The 21,842-nt window shown below is 37.3% G+C and overlaps 1 protein-coding gene across 1 annotated transcript in view; it reads left to right on the top strand.

Annotated features, from left to right (window-relative positions):
• The window catches only part of Pten (phosphatase and tensin homolog), a 73,861-nt gene that overhangs the window by 12,465 nt on the left and 39,554 nt on the right, over nt 1–21,842 (top strand). Inside the window, exon 3 of the mRNA XM_090345529.1 lies at nt 12,411–12,495. Within this exon, the coding sequence (XP_090201655.1) occupies nt 12,411–12,495 (85 nt within the window). The remainder of the gene's footprint in view (nt 1–12,410; nt 12,496–21,842) is intronic.

Below are 21,842 nucleotides of genomic sequence, written 5' to 3'. Positions count from 1 at the left end.
GGTGAGAAGCAGTGGCTTCAGCAAGGCAACATGATAGAATGCTTGGAGGCAGCTCCATGTGAAGTGTGGTGTAGACCCTTGCTTAGCCACTTTCACTGTGTTAAATTTCCCTATATGTAATATAGGGAAGAAACTCCATACTATAGTTTGTTAGTTTGTTTTTGCTTCCTTAGCATTATATGTTACCATTATCTTCACAATATTGGATGGATTCCCTCCTACTCTGTGCCACTATTTTTGGCAGTGTTTACAGAGCTCTTGGTGGTCAGGCTCATAACTTCCGGGGGCATAGGTTGCTAGTGGCATCTAGTGAATAAAGGTCCATGCTGCTGCTAAAAACATCCTTCAGTACATAGAATTCTTCCTTTCCATCCCCAACAGAGTAAACCAGACCCAAATCTTGTTGAGTGTGTGCATCTCTAAGTATAGTACTTTTGTCCCTAGATTGTGCTAAGACGATGGACGATGCAATTACTAGTAAATAATGGAGCTGTGCCCAACATCTAGGTTTTCTGACTCCCACAAGGTCAGTATTTAATAAGAATGTTGTCCACAAAAAGTAGTCCTAGTAAGGAAAAAGATGTATTTGGAGAGAATTGTGAAAGCATTGTTCCGAATCTTTCCTAGAAAATATTTTCAAAAAGGATTAGTGAGTGTAATGCACTATGTATTGTACTCAGAAGGATGTCACATGAGATGCAGGATGGATATGCTGCATATTAAAACAATTTAGAATGATTTTCTATGCCGGTAATAGCAGTCCTCTTTTAGTTATGTAATTGTTGAGTTTAGTGGGAGTTACTTTGTTATGTTGCTTTTTATTAGTCTGAAACTTTTCTCCAAAGTTGCTTTTGTTATAGTCACGTGTAGTGAGGCTAAATGTAAATGTACTGAAAGAAAACTGCAGATTTCTGACAAGTTTCCAGAAAACTGCAAATTTCTGACAAGTTTCCAGATAAAGAAATAGGACTGACTTGACTCAAGGTTTTTTTTTTGTTGCATACTTTACAATATTTTGTAGGCCTTAAATTTGTTGTTAGCCTGTTGAATTAAAGTACTTTAACTTACCTAAGACAAAAACTTGAATTAATGTGAAATTGCTAGAAAAAAATACTTTAAATTTGTTCAAGGATGTGAAGATTCTGATGCAGTAGCAAGGATTATGAATTTTTTGGTTTTATTTTTAGGGCAAACATGTAATTATACAACTGTTTTAGGAACAGGTTTGCTGTGATTTTTTTTTTCCCCCAGTTCGAGTTTTATAATTTGAACACACAGAATCAGATCAAGGACTTTTAAAAATTCTTACCAAATTTACACTTTGACTAAGTATTATAATTCTTAGTTATGAAATTTAAGGGGATATTCAGACATTCTCATGAATATTTTAAAACTAGGTTGGCCAGTCATGAATCTCCAAGTTTATTAGAAAATTAAATACTACAATAGTACTTGTTCCTGTAATCTACTTTAGTAATGACATTTATAATGTCTTCCTAAATGAATAAAATATTCATTGCTTACTATATTCAAGACTTTTTAAAATAAAAATATAAGACAAAGAAATCAGATTGTCCTAAAAAGAATCTCATGGTTTAATCAAATTCATGGTAAATTTAAAGCAATATTAAAAAGTCAAATTCAGAAAATAGAAACTCACAATTACCTGTTTTCAAAATTGAAATAATGAGGAATATTTATTATTATTTTTTATTTTATTTTATTGTAATTAACAAAAGGGTTACATGATATTTGCCAGATAGAAGGTGCATTAATTCACATATATTGATACCCTTCACATGTCTTGATCCCCATTACCCTCCCCTCCAACCCCCCAGGAATATTTATTTTATAGTTACACATGAAGTTTCTTTCTTTTTTTTTTTTTTTTTTTGCCAGTCCTGGGCATGAGCTCAGGGCTTGAGCACTGTCCTTAGACTTTCTCAAGGCTAGAGCTCTACCACTTGAGCCTCAGCACCACTTCCGGCTTTTTTCTATGTATGTGGTACCGAGGAATCGAACCCAGGTCTTCATGCATGGTAGGCAGGCACTTTAACCACTAGGCCAAACTCCCGGCCTCCTTTTTTTTTTTTTTTTTTAATGGAACTAGTGTTTAAATTCAAGGCCTTCTGCCTGCTAAACAGGCACAATAACCATTTAAAGTATTGTTGGCTAGAAGGTTTTTTTCCAAATTATTTCTAATTCATACATAATACTGAAAGCATATTTCACTTATTTTATTGTAGGAATAGAGTATTTTGAACGCCAAGTAGAAGAAATCTGGATAAACTATATCATACTTTATATTAACAGAATTAACAGAATATTGCTTTACATTTTTCAAATCAGAAAGTAGTGATGTTATTCTCTGAAACATAAATAAATGGCCAACCCTGATCAATTACTGTCACAGCAAACACAAGGCAACTATGCAAATACAATTTAAAACTTGTAATGTGTATTATTTGTACTTCAACCTTATTAGCTAATCGATAGATTTCTCTATCACTGAAACGTATTCATTTTATTGATAGTTAGGAAAAATATTTAAAGAGAGTAGAAACATTTTTTTCTCAGAAACAAAATTGCTTGTTGGAATAACATTTTTCCAAATAAGATAAAATTGTTTCAACTCTTAAAGGGATTTTTATTTAAGTACATGTTAATAAAGATGTTCATAAAAATGTAGTGTTGGCAAACATATTTTGTTAGTATGCATGTATGGTTTTGACAATAGAAGAAGCAGTCTCATGTCTTGAAATAGCTTTTATAGACTAGTTTGTAGAGAATCTATAAAATAGAGTAGTAAACTAAAAAGTGTGATGCTGTTTTTCAATCTAGTTTGTGGTCAAGATTATGTGTAATATTTTAAAATATGCTAAGGTCCTGATTATTAAAGCTGTTTGGAATCTTTTTTAATACTGAAAAGGTCACACAGATTGTGATTATTGTGCACTGTCCAAGAACCAAATGCCTACCATCTGTTACTCAAATGAAGGGAAAAGTTAAGATAATTTAGTGATACAAGTGGTTTTGACATCTTCGTTTCTGGAATCATCTAATAATTTCTGAAGATATAAGGCTAAACTTTAGGCTTTTTCCAAAATGAAATTTTAAGTTATGAAATTTTATGCTAATGTTTATATTTTTCTACTAAAAGAAACTATGTATTACTTCTCAACTTGCATATGGATTGAGGATTATGTAATAAGGCTGGCTTTTAGGCTGCCTTGCTTTTACTTGATTATCTGGATGCTTAAGTGTGTAGTGTTTTTTTTTTTGTTTCCTTTTTTGTTTTTTGTTTTTGTGGGTCATGGGGCTTGAACTCTGGACCTGGGCGCTGTCTCTGAGCTGCCGCCCTAACCCCTGGGCCTGGGCGTTGTGCCTGAGCTCTTGGAGTCAAGGCTACCACCCTACCCCTTGAGCCACAGCCCCCCTTCCCCTTTTTTAGTGATTAATTAGAGATGAGTCTCACTTTCTCTAGTGCCTGGGCTGGCTTTGAACCTTGATCCTCAGGTCTCAGCCTCCTGAATAGCTGGGATTACTGGTGTGAGCCACTACACCTGGCTGCAGTGTATTTTTAACTTAAGATTTTGTACAGGTTTTTGATATTTTAAAACTAGTTTTCCTAACAAAATGTGCAAGAAGTCATTGTAGCACTTAATCAGAGAACTGCTTTAATATTCTTTTACATTTATTAATGCATTCTTTGAATAGGAAGATTCTTTGTCTGAGCAGTGGTCAATAATTTTGCTTTTTCTTTTCAGTTGTTGTAATTCATTTTTACTAAAATGGTATCTTTCAGTCAAAAGCATCAAAGCATGGATAGGTAGCTTATTGAAGTTAAAGTTAGGCTAGGTAATATAGGGTTACTCTCATATCTGTTAGTATATACTAATTTTTCTGTTAAAATTCATATTGTTAAATTCTAAAATGTATTTTAATGTTTCAGTATGTAATTTCAGTTTTTGTTTTTTAACAATTTTCTAATGTAGACTATGAAGTTGATACCATGTTTAAAATATCCTCAGTGGGATTAAGAATTATTTTATTTTTTGCCAGTCCTGGTCTTAAGCTCCGGGCCTGAGCACTGTCCTTGGATTTTTCTCAAAGCTAGAGCTCAACCAGTTGAGCCTCAGCACCACTTCTGACATTTTTCTATGTATGTGGTACTGAGGAATCGAACCTGGGTCTTCAGGTATGCTAGGCAAGCACTCTACCACTAGGCCAACTCCCAGCCCAGGAATTATTTTTATTTTTATATTTATTTATTTATTTATTTATTTATTTATTTATTTATTTATTTTTTGCCAGTCCTGGGCTTGAGCTCAGGGCCTGAGCACTGTCCTTGGACTTTTCTCAAGGCTAGAGCTCTACCACTTGAGCCTCAGCACCACTTCCGGCCTTTTTTCTATGTATGTGGTACCGAGGAATCAAACCCGGGTCTTCATGTATGCTAGGCAAGCACTTTAACCACTAGGCCAAACTCCTGGCCCAGGAATTATTTTTATTAACACAAAATAATTTCAAAAGTAATGATACTGTTTTTAGTATGGTGAGTGACTATTTTTAGTATGGTGAATGACAGCTTGTTGTCTTCATGTTTTAAAGTCCGTGTTACTTTTAGTTCATACTGTTTTTTTACAAACTAAACACTTCACTATTCCCCCCCCTCCCCCGGTCCTAGGGGGTGAACTCAAGGTCTGGGTACTGTCCCTGGGCTTCTTTTGCTTAAGGCTAGCCCTTTAATTGAGCCACAGTGCCACTTCCACAGTGCCATTTCTGTTTATGTGGTACTTAGGAATTGAACTTGGAGCTTCATGCATGCTAGGCAAGCACTCTACCATCTGTTTATGTGGTACTTAGGAATCAAACCTGGGGCTCATACATGCTAGGCAAGCACTTTACCATTGAGCCACATTCCCAGCCCCAGGAAAGCTATTTTTACCACTTAGAAAAAAACCGTCAGTTCCCAGTGATTGCTTGACTTGCTTAGAATAAAGAAATTTGATTTATTACATTAAAACCATGTATAAAATGAAGCAATCTGCACTTAAGATTTTTCTCTTTTATAATGACTTCAACTTAGAGCTCACTTTGAAAGATAATTATGGATTTTTAAAAGCAAATGTAAAAGTTTTTGAGTTTGGGCTAAATTAATAGGAAAAGGAAATATAATTATAGTAGACATGCTTGTATTAGAACTCTGTTTTCTTAGTACTTTCTGGTACTAGGTAGGTTTTGTATCTGTAAGACCAGCACAAATGGACATTTGTATCCATTTTTTTCCGGAATGTGATTTATGTTGAACGAATTGGAAAATTACTAGGCCTTTGTTCTGAGATTACTAATCTTACTGACATCTTTAACATCTTACCTGTTTGAATTCTTTTTACAAAAGTTAATGACTAATTCTTTTTTGCATAATTATAAAGTAGCCTTACTTAGTGTTTATTTAATAGGCAGAATATTATAGAAGTAATTTATCAATCTTGCAAAGTTTAAGGGCACTAAACTTTTATGGTAGAAATGGGTTAATGATACTTTAAACTTACACAGTTTTTCATATACTTATGCTTTTGCTGTGGAAAATTAGGAGTTAGCATTTAGTTTAGTTCAGTATATAATTCTTTTGAACAAGTATGTCTAATCCATGTTGGTAAACTGATAATTGTTTTGAAAGCTGTTATGTAAATTATGTCCCCCCACCCCTCTTTGTTTTTGCTGGTCCTGGGGCTTGAACTCAAGGCCTAGGTGCTGTCCTGGAACTTTTTTTCCTTATGCTCTAACCACTTGAAGCACAGCCCCACTTCCAGCTTTTTGGCAGTTTATTGGAGATAATAGTCTCATGGACTTTCCTCTTGGCTCTGACCTTGAACCACAAGCCCCAGATCTCAGCCTTGTAAGTAGATAGGATTATAATCCTAGCTATGAGCTCTTGGTGCCTAGCTTATGTCCATATTTTGATTGCTTTTTAGTGGGAACAAAATGAGACGGAAAGAGGGAGGGAGGGTGGGAGAGGCAGATACAGAAAAGATACACAGAGACAGAGATTTAACAACAGCAGAATTCTGAAGCAGGAAGCCAGTTGTACCATAGTCATTTGGAGCATGAGGAAGAAGGTATTTGTTATAATTGTTAAAACTATTTCTTTGGGTAACTTAACTTTTGAGAAGTTCATAGATAGTCTTTTTGTATTATAAAGATGATATATAAAAGGATTATAGTTATAATGAGTACATTTCTATTTGGACAATGAAACCTCTTTCCTACCTTTCCCTAGTCTTTCCCTCCTGTCATAGATTCAGTCTGCATATATGTATATGCATTTATTTATTTATTATAATTAATAGAAGGGTTACATTATATTCACCAGATAGAAGGTACATTACTTAAAAATCATTGCTATCCCTTCTCATGTTTTTGTCCCCATTTCCCTCTCCCACCCCCTCCCCTCATCTTGTTTTCTCCCCTTCCCTATTCTATTTCAAATAAACAAATAAACATATATAAAATATACATAGATACAGTCTTATGCAGTTGTAGCACACTAACAACTGCTATAAGGAAAACCTGATAAAATTAGTTGAAGGGTCTAATAAACCTAAAATTTATATAGTTAATGATATTTTGGATTTTAGAGTTGCTAATGTTACTAGTGGCTTGGTAAGTTATTTTTCTAGGGTTTAATCTGTCTTAAATTTAAATAATTGCCATCTGGAGTACTTTACTCTTTTAAAAATTAAAGTTTTTTTTTCCCCTTCAGTATAACGTCTGTCTGTCTGTCTCTGGCTTAGATTACTTTAAAAGTGATTTTTTTGTCAGTCCTAGGGCTGACAAAATTCAGGGCCTGAGAGCTGTCCTTGGGCTTTCTCAAGGCTAGAACTCTACCACTTGAGCCCAGCACCATTTCTGGCTCTTTTCATGTATGTACTGGGGGATCAAACCCAGGACTTTGTGCATGCTAGACAAGCACTCTACCACTAGGCCAAGCTCTGGGCTCCTAAAAATGATTCTTAAGGAGTTCAGGGGGAAACATTCTGTTTCAGAAAAGTTTATCACTAGAAATTAATGTATATGCACATTGTGTAGCTGAAACTAGTGTTTTGAACTGTTCTGTGGTCTATCACAAAAGTAATTTTTACTTGTTAACAGATGTTTAAACTATATGTACTATATACTATTTCATCAGGTAGTGCTGATATTGTTTATCCCAGGCTTTTTCTTTTTAAATTTTAAATTAAAAAAAAAAGTGATGGGGTTGTTGCTCTACCACTTGAGTTATGCCTTTACCCTTTTTTCTAGTCCTGAGGCTTGAACTCAGGGCCTGGGCACTGTCCTTGAGCTTTCTCAAGGCTATTACTCTACCACTTGAGCTATACAGCACCACTTCCAGATTTTTCTGTGCATGTGGTACCGAGGAATTGAACCTAGGGCAAGAACTCTACCACTAGGCCACACTCCTAACCCCTCCACTTTTTAAAAATTTTTTAATAGCTCTGTCATAAATATCTTTGTATAGTACATTTGGGAGCGGTGTATTTTTTTCCCTTCAGGTATATTGCTAGAGTGTGATTTTAGGATTGAAAAATGGAATAATTTTATAGTTGTTTGTTATAGGTTTCAGATTTCTTTTTTTTTTTTTTTTTGCCAGTCCTGGCCTGGAGCTCAGGGCCTGAGCACTGTCCTTGGACTTTTCTCAAGGCTAGAGCTCTACCACTTGAGCCTCAGCACCACTTCTGGCTTTTTTCTATGTATGTGGTACCGAGGAATCGAACCCGGGTCTTCGTGCATGCTAGGCAAGCACTTTAACCACTAGGCCAAACTCCCGGCCCTAGGTTTCAGATTTCTTATAGTCTTGTTCCTAAGTAAAAGAATTACTAAGTTTTTTTTTTTTTTTTTTTTTAATGAAGCAGGATTTATATAGCTCAGGTTGATTTTGAACTTGAACCCTTCTGCCTCAGTAGTACCCTGAGTGGTGGTATTACAGGTGTGCTATCACACCTCATTAAAATTACTAGCAATTTTAGATGCTAATTTTTTTTATCATACAAGTTTACAGTGGAGCTTTCACTGACATTTCTATACATGTATACAATGTATCCTGATCAAAATGATTTCAACAAGTTTTCTTATTTTCCTGTTGATGCTACTCTTAGAAGAGTTTAGGCTTCCATTTAGAAAGTGAGATCTGAACTTCTATTTCAAGGCAAAAATACCTGCAAACTTTTTTTTCCTTGCCAGCCCTAGGGCTTGAACTCAGGGACTAAGCATTGTCCTTTGGCTTTTTCCTCAGGGCTAGAGCTTTACCACTTGAGCCACAGAACCACTTCTGACTTTTTTTTTTTTTTTTTTTTGCCAGTCCTGGGCTTGAGCTCAGGGCCTGAGCCCTGTCCTTGGACTTTCTCAAGGCTAGAGCTCTACCACTTGAGCCTCAGCGCCACTTCCAGCTTTTTTGTATGTATGTGGTACCAAGGAATCGAACCCGGGTCTTTGTGCATGCTAGGCAAGCACTTTAACCACTAGGCCAAACTCCCAGCCCCTGACTTTTTTTTATGTATGTGGTGCTGAGGAATCAAATGCTGGTTTTTGGGCATGCTAGGCAAGCATTCTACCAGTAGGCCAAACTCTCAGTCCCTGTGCAAACTTTTTAATCATATGTCATATGGTAAAAGAAAAATGAAATTTGAGAAGTTAGAAAACTAAAGCAGAGTTCATGGATTATTTGGCAGTCATTTTTCCTGTCTGGCTTGGCACTGCTAGCAGATAGCTAGAAATGATTCAAAGGAATCTGAAATTTATATTGAAGTGAATTTAAGTTACTATACCAGGATATCTTTTACAGTTTGTTGGTAAAAAACACCATATTGAGCTGCTTTGTAGTGAGACCCTTAAACTAAATTAGAGTAACAGGACATTTTTTTAAAAAATAACAAAACAACCCACATTCAACCTCTTATTTGCCCTTTGCAGTTTTAGAGATATTTTCATATGTTTTATTTGGCTGTTGAAACAACCAATGAAGAAGTTGGAGCAAATGGCATTGTCATTTAAAGAACAAAACAAACAGTCCCAGAGATGAGTCATTTGCCTGAAATGATAAGCTTGAAGTTGCAAAGCTGGGATTGGATCTTGGGTGTTCTCTTTTACATGATGATATTAGTTATATGCACAGGATCTAGCACCTATTGAATAATTATATGTTCTTGAGGTCTATCTAGCTATTACTTCATGTTTTTAAAAGCACCATTTTGTGACGTATTTTTTGTAGTTTAAGCATACGTGCCTCTTTCTCTCTTTTAATTTAGAAAGTAAAGTTTTAGGCTATATTTTGTTTTGTAAGAATGATTATATGCTGGTGCTGGCTGGGAGTTTGGCCTAGTGGTAGAGTGCTTGGGTAGCATGCATGAAGACCTGGGTTCGAATCCTTGGTACCACATACATAGAAAAAGCTGGTTATGGTGCTGTGGCTTAAGTGATAGAGCACTACGCTTAAGAGAGCCCAAGGATAGGCCCTGAGTTCAATCTCCAGAACTGGCAAAAAAAAAAAAAATACATATATATGTATGTATATACTATTCATATTAGCTCATATTTTCTTTTTTTTTTCTTCTTTTGGGGGCCAGTCTTAGGGCTTGAACTCAGGGCCTGGGCACTGTCCTTGGACACTTTTGGTCAAGGCTAGCGTTCTGCCACCTGAGCCTCAGAGCTACTACGGGCTTTTTCTGTGTATGTGGTACTGAGGAATTGAACCCAGAGCTTCATGCATGCTAAGTGAGCACTCTATTAGATCATCTTTTCTTAAAATAAGATTTTTAGGTTATGTTACTTTTGTCTTGAAATGATTATTTGCTTTATATATTAGTTCAGATTTTCTTAAAATGTCAACAAATTAGCATTTTATCAGTTGGAAATTAAGATAATTGCTGTTCATTTTCTTTCAACATTCAGTGTATTTAATAAGGAAAATACAAAATTTAGTAAAAGGTACAAGATTTTTGTGGTACATGCCTGTAATCCTACCTACTTTGAGGCAGAAATTAGGTATTTCAAGATTTGAAGCTACTCTTAGTAAAAAGTTATAACACACTTCCTTCTTAATTTCATCATCTTTTCCCCCCTCCCTGGGGCTTGAACTCAGGGCCCCTTTAAGGCTAGCACTCTACCACTTGAGCCACAGCACAACTTCCAGCCTTTTCAGTTTATGTGGTGCTGAGAAATAGAACTCAGGGCTTCATGTATACTAGGCAAAGTTAACCACTAAGCTACATTCCCAGCTGTTAACTTCTTCTGTCACCCCTCCAGTATGTCTTTAGGCTTGAGCTGTACTGTACCACTTTTTTTCTGAATCTCCTGTCTTTTTTTTTTTTTTTTTTTTTTGCCAGTCCTGGGCTTGAGCTCAGGGCCTGAGCCCTGTCCTTGGACTTTCTCAAGGCTAGAGCTCTACCACTTGAGCCTCAGCACCACTTCCAGCGTTTTTGTATGTATGTGGTACCAAGGAATTGAACCCTGGTCTTCGCGCATGCTAGGCAAGCACTTTAACCACTAGGCCAAACTCCCAGCCCTCTCCTGTCTTTTTGTGTCTCCCTTCCAACTTCTGCTTGGAATGTTCTAATTGCTCATGTTTACAACTCCACCTGAGACTTAACCTCTTAAAGGTTATCTGGCATACTACATTCTTGGTGAAGTTTTATCTGTGTCTTCACGGAATTTACTAATACCTTCTAGCCAGGTGCTGGTTGCTCATGCCTTTAACCTACCTACTCAGAAGGCTGAGCTCTGAGGATCATGATTCAAAGCCATCCTGGGCAGGAATGTCCTTGAGAAGTTAACTCTGATTAACCAACAAAAAACTGGAAGTAGAGCTGTGGCCAACTGGTACATTGTCAGTCTAAGTGAAAAGCTGAAGGACCAATTCCCAGATCTTGAGTTCAAGCCCTAGTACAAATGTACACACATATGCACACACACACCCCCTAGTAGCAATGAAAAGACAGGTACAGGAGCCAGGCGTGGTGCTTATGCCTATAATCCTAGATACTTAGGAGGCTGAGATCTGAGGATCTCAGTTCAAAGCCAGCTTGGGCACTAAAAAGTCCATAGGACTCTTATCTCCAGTTAACCACCAGAAAAACCAGAAGTGGCGCTGCCACTCTAGGGAGAGGGTACAAAGGGTGCAGACGTGAGCTGAATCGCTCAGGGACAGTGCCCAGGTCAAGATCAATGACCACCCCCCCTCCAAAAAAAAAAAAGGTATAAAACATGTATATAAGCAATTCTATACAAAGCTACCATAAGCCAGTCCTGGGTATATTTTTGTGTTTTTGTGCTCAAGACTAGCCCTCTTGCTTGAGGAACAGCTCCACTTTTGGCCTTTTGATGGTTAATTGAAGATCAGCATCTCCTGGACTTTCCTGCTCATGCTGGCTTTGAACGGCAACTGTGAGATCTCAGCCTCCTGAATAGCTAGGATTACCTGGCAATGGTTTGACTTTGGTTTTTATGAATCATAGGAGCAACATCTAGAAAGGCCAAGCAACTTACCCAAATTATACAACTTGTTAGCGGCATAACCAGTTTTTAAATCTTAATTTCCTGAGTCTCATTGTCTATTTGTTTTCCTAACATCATGATTTGTTAAAGTTGTGACGAATTAGAGGTTGTACTGTTTATTCAGGCAGGATTTTTTTGTTTCGTTTTTGTCTTCATTTGTAGTGTATTTTCTTCAGTGCTTCTGGACATACTATTCTGTGATTAACAAAGTCAGGATTTTGTTTCATATATAAATACTGTAAACTATAGGTTTTTTTTTTTTTGTTTTTGTTTTTTTTGCCAGTCCTGGGCTTGAGCTCAGGGCCTGAGCACTGTCCTTGGACTTTCTCAAGGCTAGAGCTCTACCACTTGAGCCTCAGCACCACTTCCAGCTTTTTTCTATGTATGTGGTACCGAGGAATCGACCCCGGGTCTTCGTGCATGCTAGGCAAGCACTTTAACCACTAGGCCAAACTCCCAGTCCCTGTAAACTATAGTTTTTATTTTTTATTCTTAAATTTTTTTGGTATTGTATTTTGGTCTTGTTTTGTATTTGTAGATTGGTTTTGTTAAATTACATGTGGGCTGTTCTGGAATGTGCTATGTTGTACAAATTGGCCTGAACTCATGATCCTCCTGTTCATCTTTCTAAGTTTTGTGATTATCACCGTGCCTTTACCTAAGTTTATTTTTAATCTTCTAAGTATAGGGATTTAAGCATTATTTTGAAGGTTTTGGGGCTTAGAGTGTTCACAAGTTCTTACCTTTAATAACTATAGGTAGGGAGGGGAAAATTTCTTTTTATAGCTGTTGTTTTAAGCTGTATATATATTTGTATTGTTGCGTATTTCAGACATTTCCTTAATTCAGGTATTCAGATATTTATCCAAATATTATTGCTATGGGATTTCCTGCAGAAAGACTTGAAGGTGTATACAGGAACAATATCGATGATGTAGTAAGGTAAGAACTCTTATGACTTTCTATATCAGATATTATTTTATTCATATTGCACTTTTATTTTGAAAAGGCTCCATAGAAAAAGGTTGTGATGTAGACTTTATTTTGTTACAGTAGTGTGCCATAACTCCATTTTTAACTTACTGTATGTACATAATGGACCCCAGTGGGATACAACTTTTTTCATAAGAAAAGATTTTGTGTATGATAATGTATTTATATCATATGACTTGTCTATTTTATTTGGAGATTAAGCTTTAAGTCCTTAATCATTTTAGTTAGTGATAAATTCCAGCTTCTGGGCCATTGATTAACAGACTTTAGATTGTGATAATTTTGCCAAGAAATAGTATGTTGGAAAGCATTTTGGTCTTGTATCTTCTGACTTTCTAAGTCCTGTTTTTATGCTTCTGAATTAAAAGATTCAGACCTTTAGGTTTTAGTAAGTAACCAAGGCTGAAATTAGTCTAGCAAGCTTTCATCTATTTGTTTTGTTTTTTTGTTTTTTTTTTGCCAGTCCTGGGCTTCAGCTCAGGACCTGAGCACTGTCCTTGGACTTTCTCAAGGTTAGAGCTCTACCACTTGAGCCTCAGCACCACTTCTGGCTTTTTTCTATGTATGTGGTACCGAGGAATCGACCCCGGGTCTTTGTGCATGCTAGGCAAGCACTTTGACCACTAGGCCAAACTCCCGGCCCTCTATTTGGTTTTTATTTAGCCTTAAGATTTTTTTTTCAGATTCTCTTTTTCTAAAGAAAATTTGTTTTTAGAGACTTGTGTATGTCTGGTTTGTTACTTATCCAACAGTTCTTTTAGTGAACTAGTCTTTCCATGATATGGTATTTTTAATGGCTATTACTATGTAGAATCATCAGTACAATATGCTATGCTATCCCCCATCATAAGTTAAAGAATGAGTAGTGACCAGGAAGGGTGATGTAGATTTTCCTGTAAAGTGTAATGAAAATAAATCATTCCTTAATGGTTTTTAACTGTTAGAATTACCTACTCCGAGGGAACAGCTGTGGCCTGTTCCTGAATAGCTGTACTGTATTCCCCAATACAGTATTGGGGACTTTATAGTAATTGATAATGATTCCTGTTTTAGTTCGAGGCTAACATCTCAGTGGAATGCTTCATTTTCATAAATTTTTGCTTTTCTGTTAGAAAAACTTTTACTTTTTTTCTTTTTCTGTTGGGATATGCAAACAGTTTAAAGTATCCTTTTTGCTGCTGTGTATTATCCTCCCAAACAAAATATCCAAAAATTCATTCTTTGTTATTGACCTCCATTACTGGCCTTGGTTAAAATAAATTTAAATTGCAGATGTCTTCATGCTTAAGTTGTGTAGATTCATTCACTGCTTTTGTATTGTTGTGACAATGTTAAATTTTATATTTTATATTGGAATTTCAAGGTAAATGGTGATATTTTAAAATTTGAGGTTACCACTTATAGTTGGTAATTAAAGTAAAAAGTAAAACGAGAAAAAAGTACATCAAGTTACACTTGTTACTCCCTTAGCTTGCAGATGTTTTACTAATCCAAGGAATAGAGAGAGTGTGATAATGCATGACAGTAATACCTCATAGAAGAGAAATTAAAAAGCTAGCCCTGCCACAATGCTCTTTCTTCCTTAACTGCTTTTTTTCCCCTTCTTATTTCTTGCCATTAATGTCTTGCCTGACCTTGTAGTAATATGAAACAAATTTACATTTAGGTAATTGATGACTCTTTGATGTGTGTTAAGATTGCCCCTCAGGTTAATATTATAAGTTAGTAAATTTATGTGCTATCTGGCGTAAGTCTAAGCAGTGTTTAATTGGTACTTCTTGTATTTAAAAGGTGTTGAATTGTTTTGTTCCTGCTTAATCAGGAAAGTGTTTAATTGAGGTAAAAACTAGCTTTCTCAGTATAGGGTCTATACTTTTCTCCATACATTATAAAATCTCTCATTAATACAAATCTTGTATGCCACTTTTTTTCTGATTTCCTTACCTTCAATCTTTCTTTTCTTTTGAAGTATATTTAATGCTTTTCTTGGGATAGTGTTTCCTGGAGCATAATTTAGGAAATGTTGAAATTAGAAACAACATGCATATAAAATATTTTCCTCTTGTCTGAATCTTTAGGACATAATTATTTTCCTCTTCTGTTGGAAATCTTTGGAAGGAAGATTCCCATACTAATGAGGAAATACTTAGAGCTCAGTCTTCTGACTTGTAATGGTTTTCACAATGAGCTTATGGATCCAAGAACCTATGTTCTTAATGTTCATTTTCCTCTTGAAGAAACTTTTCAAATATTCTTGCCTTAATTTTATGTTGATTTTAATCAATCTTAAGTGTATGTTGATTCCACACTCTCCCACCCCCCATCCCATTCTCACCCCAGGGCTTGAACTCAGGGCCAAAGCACTCACTGTCCTTGAACTTTTTCAAGGCTAGTGCTCTATCACTTAAGCCACAGCACCCCTTCTGGCCTTTTCTGTGTGTATGGTATTGAGGAATCGAACTCAGGGCTTTGTGAATGCTAGGCAAGCATTCTACCTACCACTAGGCCACACTAGCCTCTGTATGTCAGTTTTGTTTTGGTCAGTTATGGAGCTTGAACTTTGGGTCTGGGCGCTGTCCCTGAGCTCTTCAGCTTAAGGCACACACACACACACACAAGCAATTTTACTGCTGGTCATCCTTTCTAATAATTTTATCCTACCTATTGCCCTTCTGTTTCTCAATTTGCCCCTTATTTTTAAGGTGAAGTTCATGTAAAATTACTATTTTTGAAGTGCATAATTTCAGTTACATATCTTCCTAGTATACCGAGACACAACCGACACTTCTGTCAAATTCTGAAATATATATATATATATATATTATTGGGGGGGCCGGGGGGGTGGTCATAGGGCTTGAACTCAGCCTGGGCATTGTCATTGAGCACTTCAGCTCAAGGCTACTGCCGTACTCCTGGGCCTGGGCATTATCCCTGAGCTTTAAGGCTCAAGAAGCAAAGCCCCACTTCCCATTTTCTAGAGGTTAAATGGAGATAAGAGTCTCAGGTCCTTTTGTGCCTGGGCTGGCTTTGAACCTTGATCTTCAGATCTCAGCCTCCTGCGTAGCTAGATTACAAGTGAGAGCCACTACGCCTGGCCTAAAATATTTCTATTGTCCCACAAGAAAGTATTTTTACTGGCTGCCACCTCCTCTCCTTAGAAATAAAGAGGCACTATGGATTAGAAAGTTTATATTTTGAACACTAATAATGAGAATTGATAATAGTAAATAATATTTTTCTACATTTGTTTACATATTACATATGTAACTGTTGGAATTGCAACATTTAATAATATCTTATGAAATTGTAGAACAGATCTATCCATGTTTCGAAAATGTGTTCACATAAGTAACTTCCTCAGTTGCCACAACTTGAAGTAATAAAGCTCAAAGTTAAGTCCAAGTCTGTTTGATACCAAAGCTGATATCTTGTTTGCTTTTTGAATCAAGGTCTCACTGTGCAATTCATTTTTGAATCCTTTCTTCTACCTTCCCAAGTGCTGAGATAACAGCTTACTTCTTTCTTTTCTCCCCTTTCCCCTTTTATGATCCTGAGGATAGATCTAGGTCCTCATGACTACTAAGCAAGCATTTTATTGTTGAGCCATATCCCTAGCCCCAAGCTGATTTCCTTAATAACCATATTATTTCTTGTAGAAGATAAGCTAGAAACTTGGACTAATATAGCCTGGAATTTTTGTTGTTGACGGTGGTGATACTAGGGTTTTGAAGTCAGGGCCTCATACTTGCTGGATAAAAGCTTTACCATTGAAGCCATACACCCTAGCCTTGGTTTTTTCGAGATAGGATCTCCAGTTTTTTGCCTAGGGGCCTCATTTGGACTGAGATTCTTCTCTCTCTCCTCTCTCTCTCCTCTCTCCTCTCTCCTCGCTCCTCTCTCCTCTCTCACCATTTCTGGCTTTTTTCTATGTATATGGTACCGAGGAATCGAACCTGGGTCTTCATGCATGCTAGGCAAGCACTCTGCCACTAGGCCAAACTCCCGGCCCCCAGATTCTTCTCTTTTATCTGGGGAATTACAGATGAACACCAAAATGCCTGGCTTCTTTGTTGATGGAGGTCTCATGAGCTTTTTACTCAGTCTAGCCACTTGTGATCTTCCTGAGTAAATGGGTTTATAGATTTGAGCCACCATACTCAGTCTAAAATTGAAATGTAATGCTTATATTTAAAAACCTAAAAGCCTTGTCAAAAAATGTAGTTCTAGCTTCTTCTTTTTTTGGAGGGGGTGGAGGAGTCTGTTGTGGGGCTTGAACTCTAGGCCTGGCTACTGTCCCTGAGCTCTTCAGCTCAGGCTATTGCCCTACCCCTTGAGCCATAGCATCACTTCTGGTTTTCTGGTGGTTAATTGGAGGTAAGAGTCCCCATGGACTTTAGTCTCTGGGCTGGCTTTGGACCATGATCCTCAGATCTCAGCCTCCTTAGTAGCTAGGATTATAGGCATGAACCACTCTGCACCTGGCCTTCTAACTTCTTTTGAAAAGTTGAAAGATCTGCTAAACTGGACTCAGTGCTGTGTAACAAAATCAGCTAGAGTGTTTAATGCCTGACCTGCTTGTGATTAAAGAGATACTGTTTCTCATCTTTTACTCTACTTGTTTTAATTGTTGGACTGCTCACAAGAGAATATAACATTAATTCAATATAAATTCATAGAGTCAGTAGCTATGTGTATAATTTCTTGCTTTATTTATACCTGTACACCCTGATTTAGGTATTGATTATTTATTATTATAGAATGTTGTATGTGAATCGTGCTACTAAAAATGCTCTCAATACATTTTTTTTTTTTTTTTTTTTTTTGCCAGTCCTGGGCTTGAGCTCAGGGCCTGAGTACTGTCCTTGGATTTTCTCAAGGCTAGAGCTCTACCACTTGAGCCTCAGCACCACTTCCGGCTTTTTTCTATGTATGTGGTACCGAGGAATTGAACCCAGGTCTTCATGCATGCTAGGCAAGCACTTAAACCACTAGGCCAAACTCCTGGCCCCTCAATACATTTTGGGGGGAAGGGAGGCAGTTCTGGGGCTTGAACTCAGGATCTGAGCATTGTCTTTTGTTTTTTTTTTTTTTTGCCAGTTCTGGGGCTTGCATTCAGGGCCTGAGCACTGTCCTTGGGCTTTCTCAAGGCTAGCACTCTACCACTTGAGCCACAGCACCACTACTAGATTTTCTATGTATGTGGGTACCAAGAAATTGAAACTGGGTCTTCGTGCATGTTAGGCAAACACTCTACCACTAGGCCAAACTCCCAGCCCTCCTTGAGCTTTCTAAGGCTAGTCCTCTACCATTTGAGCCACAGCACCACTACTAGATTTTCTATGTATGTGGGTACCAAGGAATTGAACTCAGATTTTCATTCATGCTAGGCAAGCACTCTTACCACTAGGCCACGCTCCCAGCCCATGCTAGCCTGTCACTCTACTACTAGGCCATTCTCCCAGGCCCTGTTGATATGTTTTAAGTGACCATTTAAAATGTAGAACTTTACCTTCTAATACCTTTGAGCTGAAATGCTCAGGGACAGTGCCCAGGCCGAGTTCAAATAATATTAAGACAGCAAGATTACTGTGAAACAAAATACCAGTTTTTAAGGTATAAGGTAAAAAAAAAAAAAACACTGAACATTTGGACACCTAAGATTAAGTCCAAATATATGAAGCAAAAATTGACATTAAAAAGAGTTCTAAAATAAAGTAATAATCCAAATACTTTAAAACTTGACTTCGATCAACCAGCCAGAAAAATGAAGAACTGAACAAATTGAGTACAAAAACCCATCTGGGGCTGGGAATGTGGTTTAGTGGTAGAGTGCTTGCCTAGCATACATGAAGCCTTTTCCCTCAGTACCACATAAACAGAAAAGGCCAGAAGTGATGCTGTGACTCAAGTGGTAGAGTGCTAGACTTAAGCAAAAAAAGCTCAGACAAGAGACAGTGCGCCCAGGCCATGAATTCAAGCCCCGGAACTGGGGCAGGGGGAGGGGGATGGGCAAGAGTTCACAAGAATCTGAACCTAACAGACATAATCAGAATACACAACAAAATGTCATGGGTCATTTTCCAGAATAACCCGTATGTTAAGCTTATGGGGGCATTACAGAGCAATCTGATAAAAACTTAATGCCACTGAGCCATACACTTAAAAAGTGGTGAAATGGTACATTTATTTTTTATACATAATAGTACCTATTGCTACATCTCTATCCTTGTTCATCCTGAAAGCCTCCCTAGAGATAACTGAAACTATTCTGATTCTTTTTCCTGGTTTTAATTCAGTACCTCTATTCTGTTTTATTATCTGCATTTCCTGCCATGGAATAAGAAACCCACAAAATTAATGGTACTCACATACTACATTTTATTCGGCTCCCTAACACAGTATCAAGAACTCAACTGATGTTGAAAAGTGATGCTCTCTAATTTGTTCAGTTTCCTAAGAATCTACTATACTTTCCCTGTAATATTTCAACATTCACCTTCTAAGTTAAATTTTCTTTCCTGAAGCCTCTGCTTCCTAAATATGTAGCTCCACAGTTTACAGCAGAGTTATATGCAACTTTGTTGCATCTGGTCACCCCTTGCTTTGTTAGCACATCATCTAGTAATGTCCTCAATGTCTTTGTCTTTGATGGTACTGGAGTTTGAATTCACATCCTTGTGCTCACACAGCAAGCATTCTACTACTTGAGTAATAATACCCTTAGCCATTTCTGCTTTAGCTATTTTCCACATAGAGTATTTTTTGCCAGCATGCCAGCATCATGATCCTCTTAAGTTAATGCCTCTCACACAGCTAGGATTTTTTTTTAACCTTATAACTTAAAAATTGGGTTTAGTTTGTTCCATAGTAATCTTACTGTCTTAGTATTATTTGCATAAAATATCTTCTTTGCATTTTGGCTCCAACTTATTTGTGTCGTTGGATCTATAATGAGGCTCTCATACATAATACATGCATTCTTAAAGCTATGTCTTTTGATTGGAGAGATTAGTTCATTTAAACTTCATTACTGATATGGAAGAAGTTATTATTTGTTTCCTATATTCCTTAACTTTTTGTGCCTTACTGTCTTCTGTGCGTAGTTGTTTTGAAATGAAAGGTTTCAAGATCCTGATTTTTTCCTTTTATTTATATTATATAGTATTTTTATGCACTTGCCATAGGGGTTATATTTAATATCCTAAACTTGTAGCACTTCAAATTTCAAGTTTATACCAGTTTACTTTCAAAGACATAAAAAAACTCAGCTATATCACTTTAGCTTCTGATGTCACAAAAATCTCATCATTATACATCATATTTATGCAGTCAATTACTTTTTAATACAGTAATATATTTAATAATGTAGAAAACAAAATGTAGAATTATAAAGTTGGAATACTAGCTTTGGTAATTGTTCTCAAAAGATCTTTATTTTTAAATATGGCTTAAAGTTACGACAGTTTTGCGTTCCAAGGTTTTAGTTAACTTATGAACCATTGTCTAAGGTGTTAATAGTTGTCTTTTTCTTTCTTTGTTGTTTTTTTTTTTTTTTTTTTTTTTTTTTTTGCCATTCCTGGGCTTGAGCTCAGTGCCTGAGCACTGTCCTTGAGCTTTCTCAAGGCTAGAGTTATACCACTTGAGCCTCAGCATCACTTCTGGCCTTTTTTTTTTTTTTTTCTATTTATGTGGTACCGAGGAATCGAACCTGGGCCTTCGTGCATGCTAGGCAAGCACTCTACCACTAGGCCAAACTCCCGGCCCCCTGTTTGATTTTTGAATAGGCAAAAGATGACAAATAGCTCTACAAATTTCTCCTGTGTTATACACCCTATTATTAGAACTTCTTCCTTTAAACGGGAGCAAATATAAATTAGTTACACTAAAAACAATTGTTTTCAAGTGAGGTGCCCTTAGCTCACACTTGTAATCCTAGCTACTTAGGAGGCTGTGATTGGGCGGAGCACAGAGGCATATGTGCTAGATTCATTCTCAACCAGTAGCTGGGTGGGCTGCAGACACCTGTTATCCTAGCTGTATAGGAGACTGAGATGCTGAGAACCATAATTTCAGATCATCTGCGGCAGAAAAGTTCACAAGACACTATCCAACAGAAGAAGGTGCACATGGTGGTGTGCAACTTTCATCTTGACTAGGGCAGGAAGCAAAGACCAGGAGGATTGCAGGTCAGACACAGGAAGTGATACTCTTTCTCAAAATGAACCAGTGTTCCGAAGAGCTGAAGGTGTGGCTCGGCAGCCTATGTAGCAAGAGCAAATTCCCTAGTACTGCCCACTCCCAGTTGCTTTCCTTGTTTTGCTACTTCTTTTCTCCTTTTGGAAAGTTTGGTCTTTCCAGTCTCTAGAGCTGTAGACAAGGAATCTCTGTTGTTTATGGCCTTGTCTGTCCAGGCGTGTGGAGCAGCTACTTAGGATCACTGTATCAGGACTGGTCACTGCTGCCACGACTGCATACTAGTGACTGTTCATGAGCAGTACACAACAAGTTTTGACACCACTAGCCTAGGCAACATCGTGTTAACTCCAACTCAAAATTAAAACACAACCTCAGGCATTTTGTTGTTGTGGCTGTGTACTGTTACACAAATTTATGATGTGATAAAGGATAAACTTGAACAGATGAAGAGATGAAGGGATGGCACAGGGTGAGGTCCAAAAGGGCCCCTGCTTTTCCTATGGAATTGAAGTACTGTGTCTGACAACTCAGAAGCTCCCTAACCCAGTGTTGGTTTTGTGTATATGAATGATTTTTTAATTGTTACAAAGGTGATGATGTACAGCTGGGTGCTGATGGCTCATCTGTAATCCTAGCTATTCAGGAGGCTAAGATCTGAGGATCACAGTTCAAAGCCTGCAGCTCAAAGCCTGCCAGGGCAGGAAAGTCCATGCGACTCTTACTTCCAATTAACTACTCAAAAACCAGAAGTGGTACTGTGGCTTAAAGTGGTAGAATTGCTGTCCTCAAGCACAACAGCTCAGCGGATATGCTCAGGCCTGCAGTTCAAGCCCTATGAAAAAAAAACTGGGGGGAAGAATAGGACTGAAAAAAATAATAAAGGTATTGTACAGAGGGGTTAAGTAAAGTAATGAGTACATTTCTCTTTTTTTTTCTTTCTTTTTTTTTTTTTGCCAGTCCTGGGCTTGAGCTCAGGGCATAAGCCCTGTCCTTGGACTTTCTCAAGGCTAGAGCTCTACCACTTGAGCCTCAGCACCACTTCCGGATTTTTCCTATGTATGTGGTGCCGAGGAATTGAACCCGGGTCTTCGTGCATGCTA

The sequence above is a fragment of the Megascapheus bottae genome, chromosome 15 (genome assembly GCF_031878675.1).
Source record: "Megascapheus bottae isolate mThoBot1 chromosome 15, mThoBot2.hap1, whole genome shotgun sequence".
In the NCBI taxonomy this organism is placed as follows: domain Eukaryota; kingdom Metazoa; phylum Chordata; class Mammalia; order Rodentia; family Geomyidae; genus Megascapheus; species Megascapheus bottae.
The sequence above is the reverse complement of the archived record's forward strand: the minus strand, read 5'-3'. Positions and strand labels throughout refer to the sequence as shown.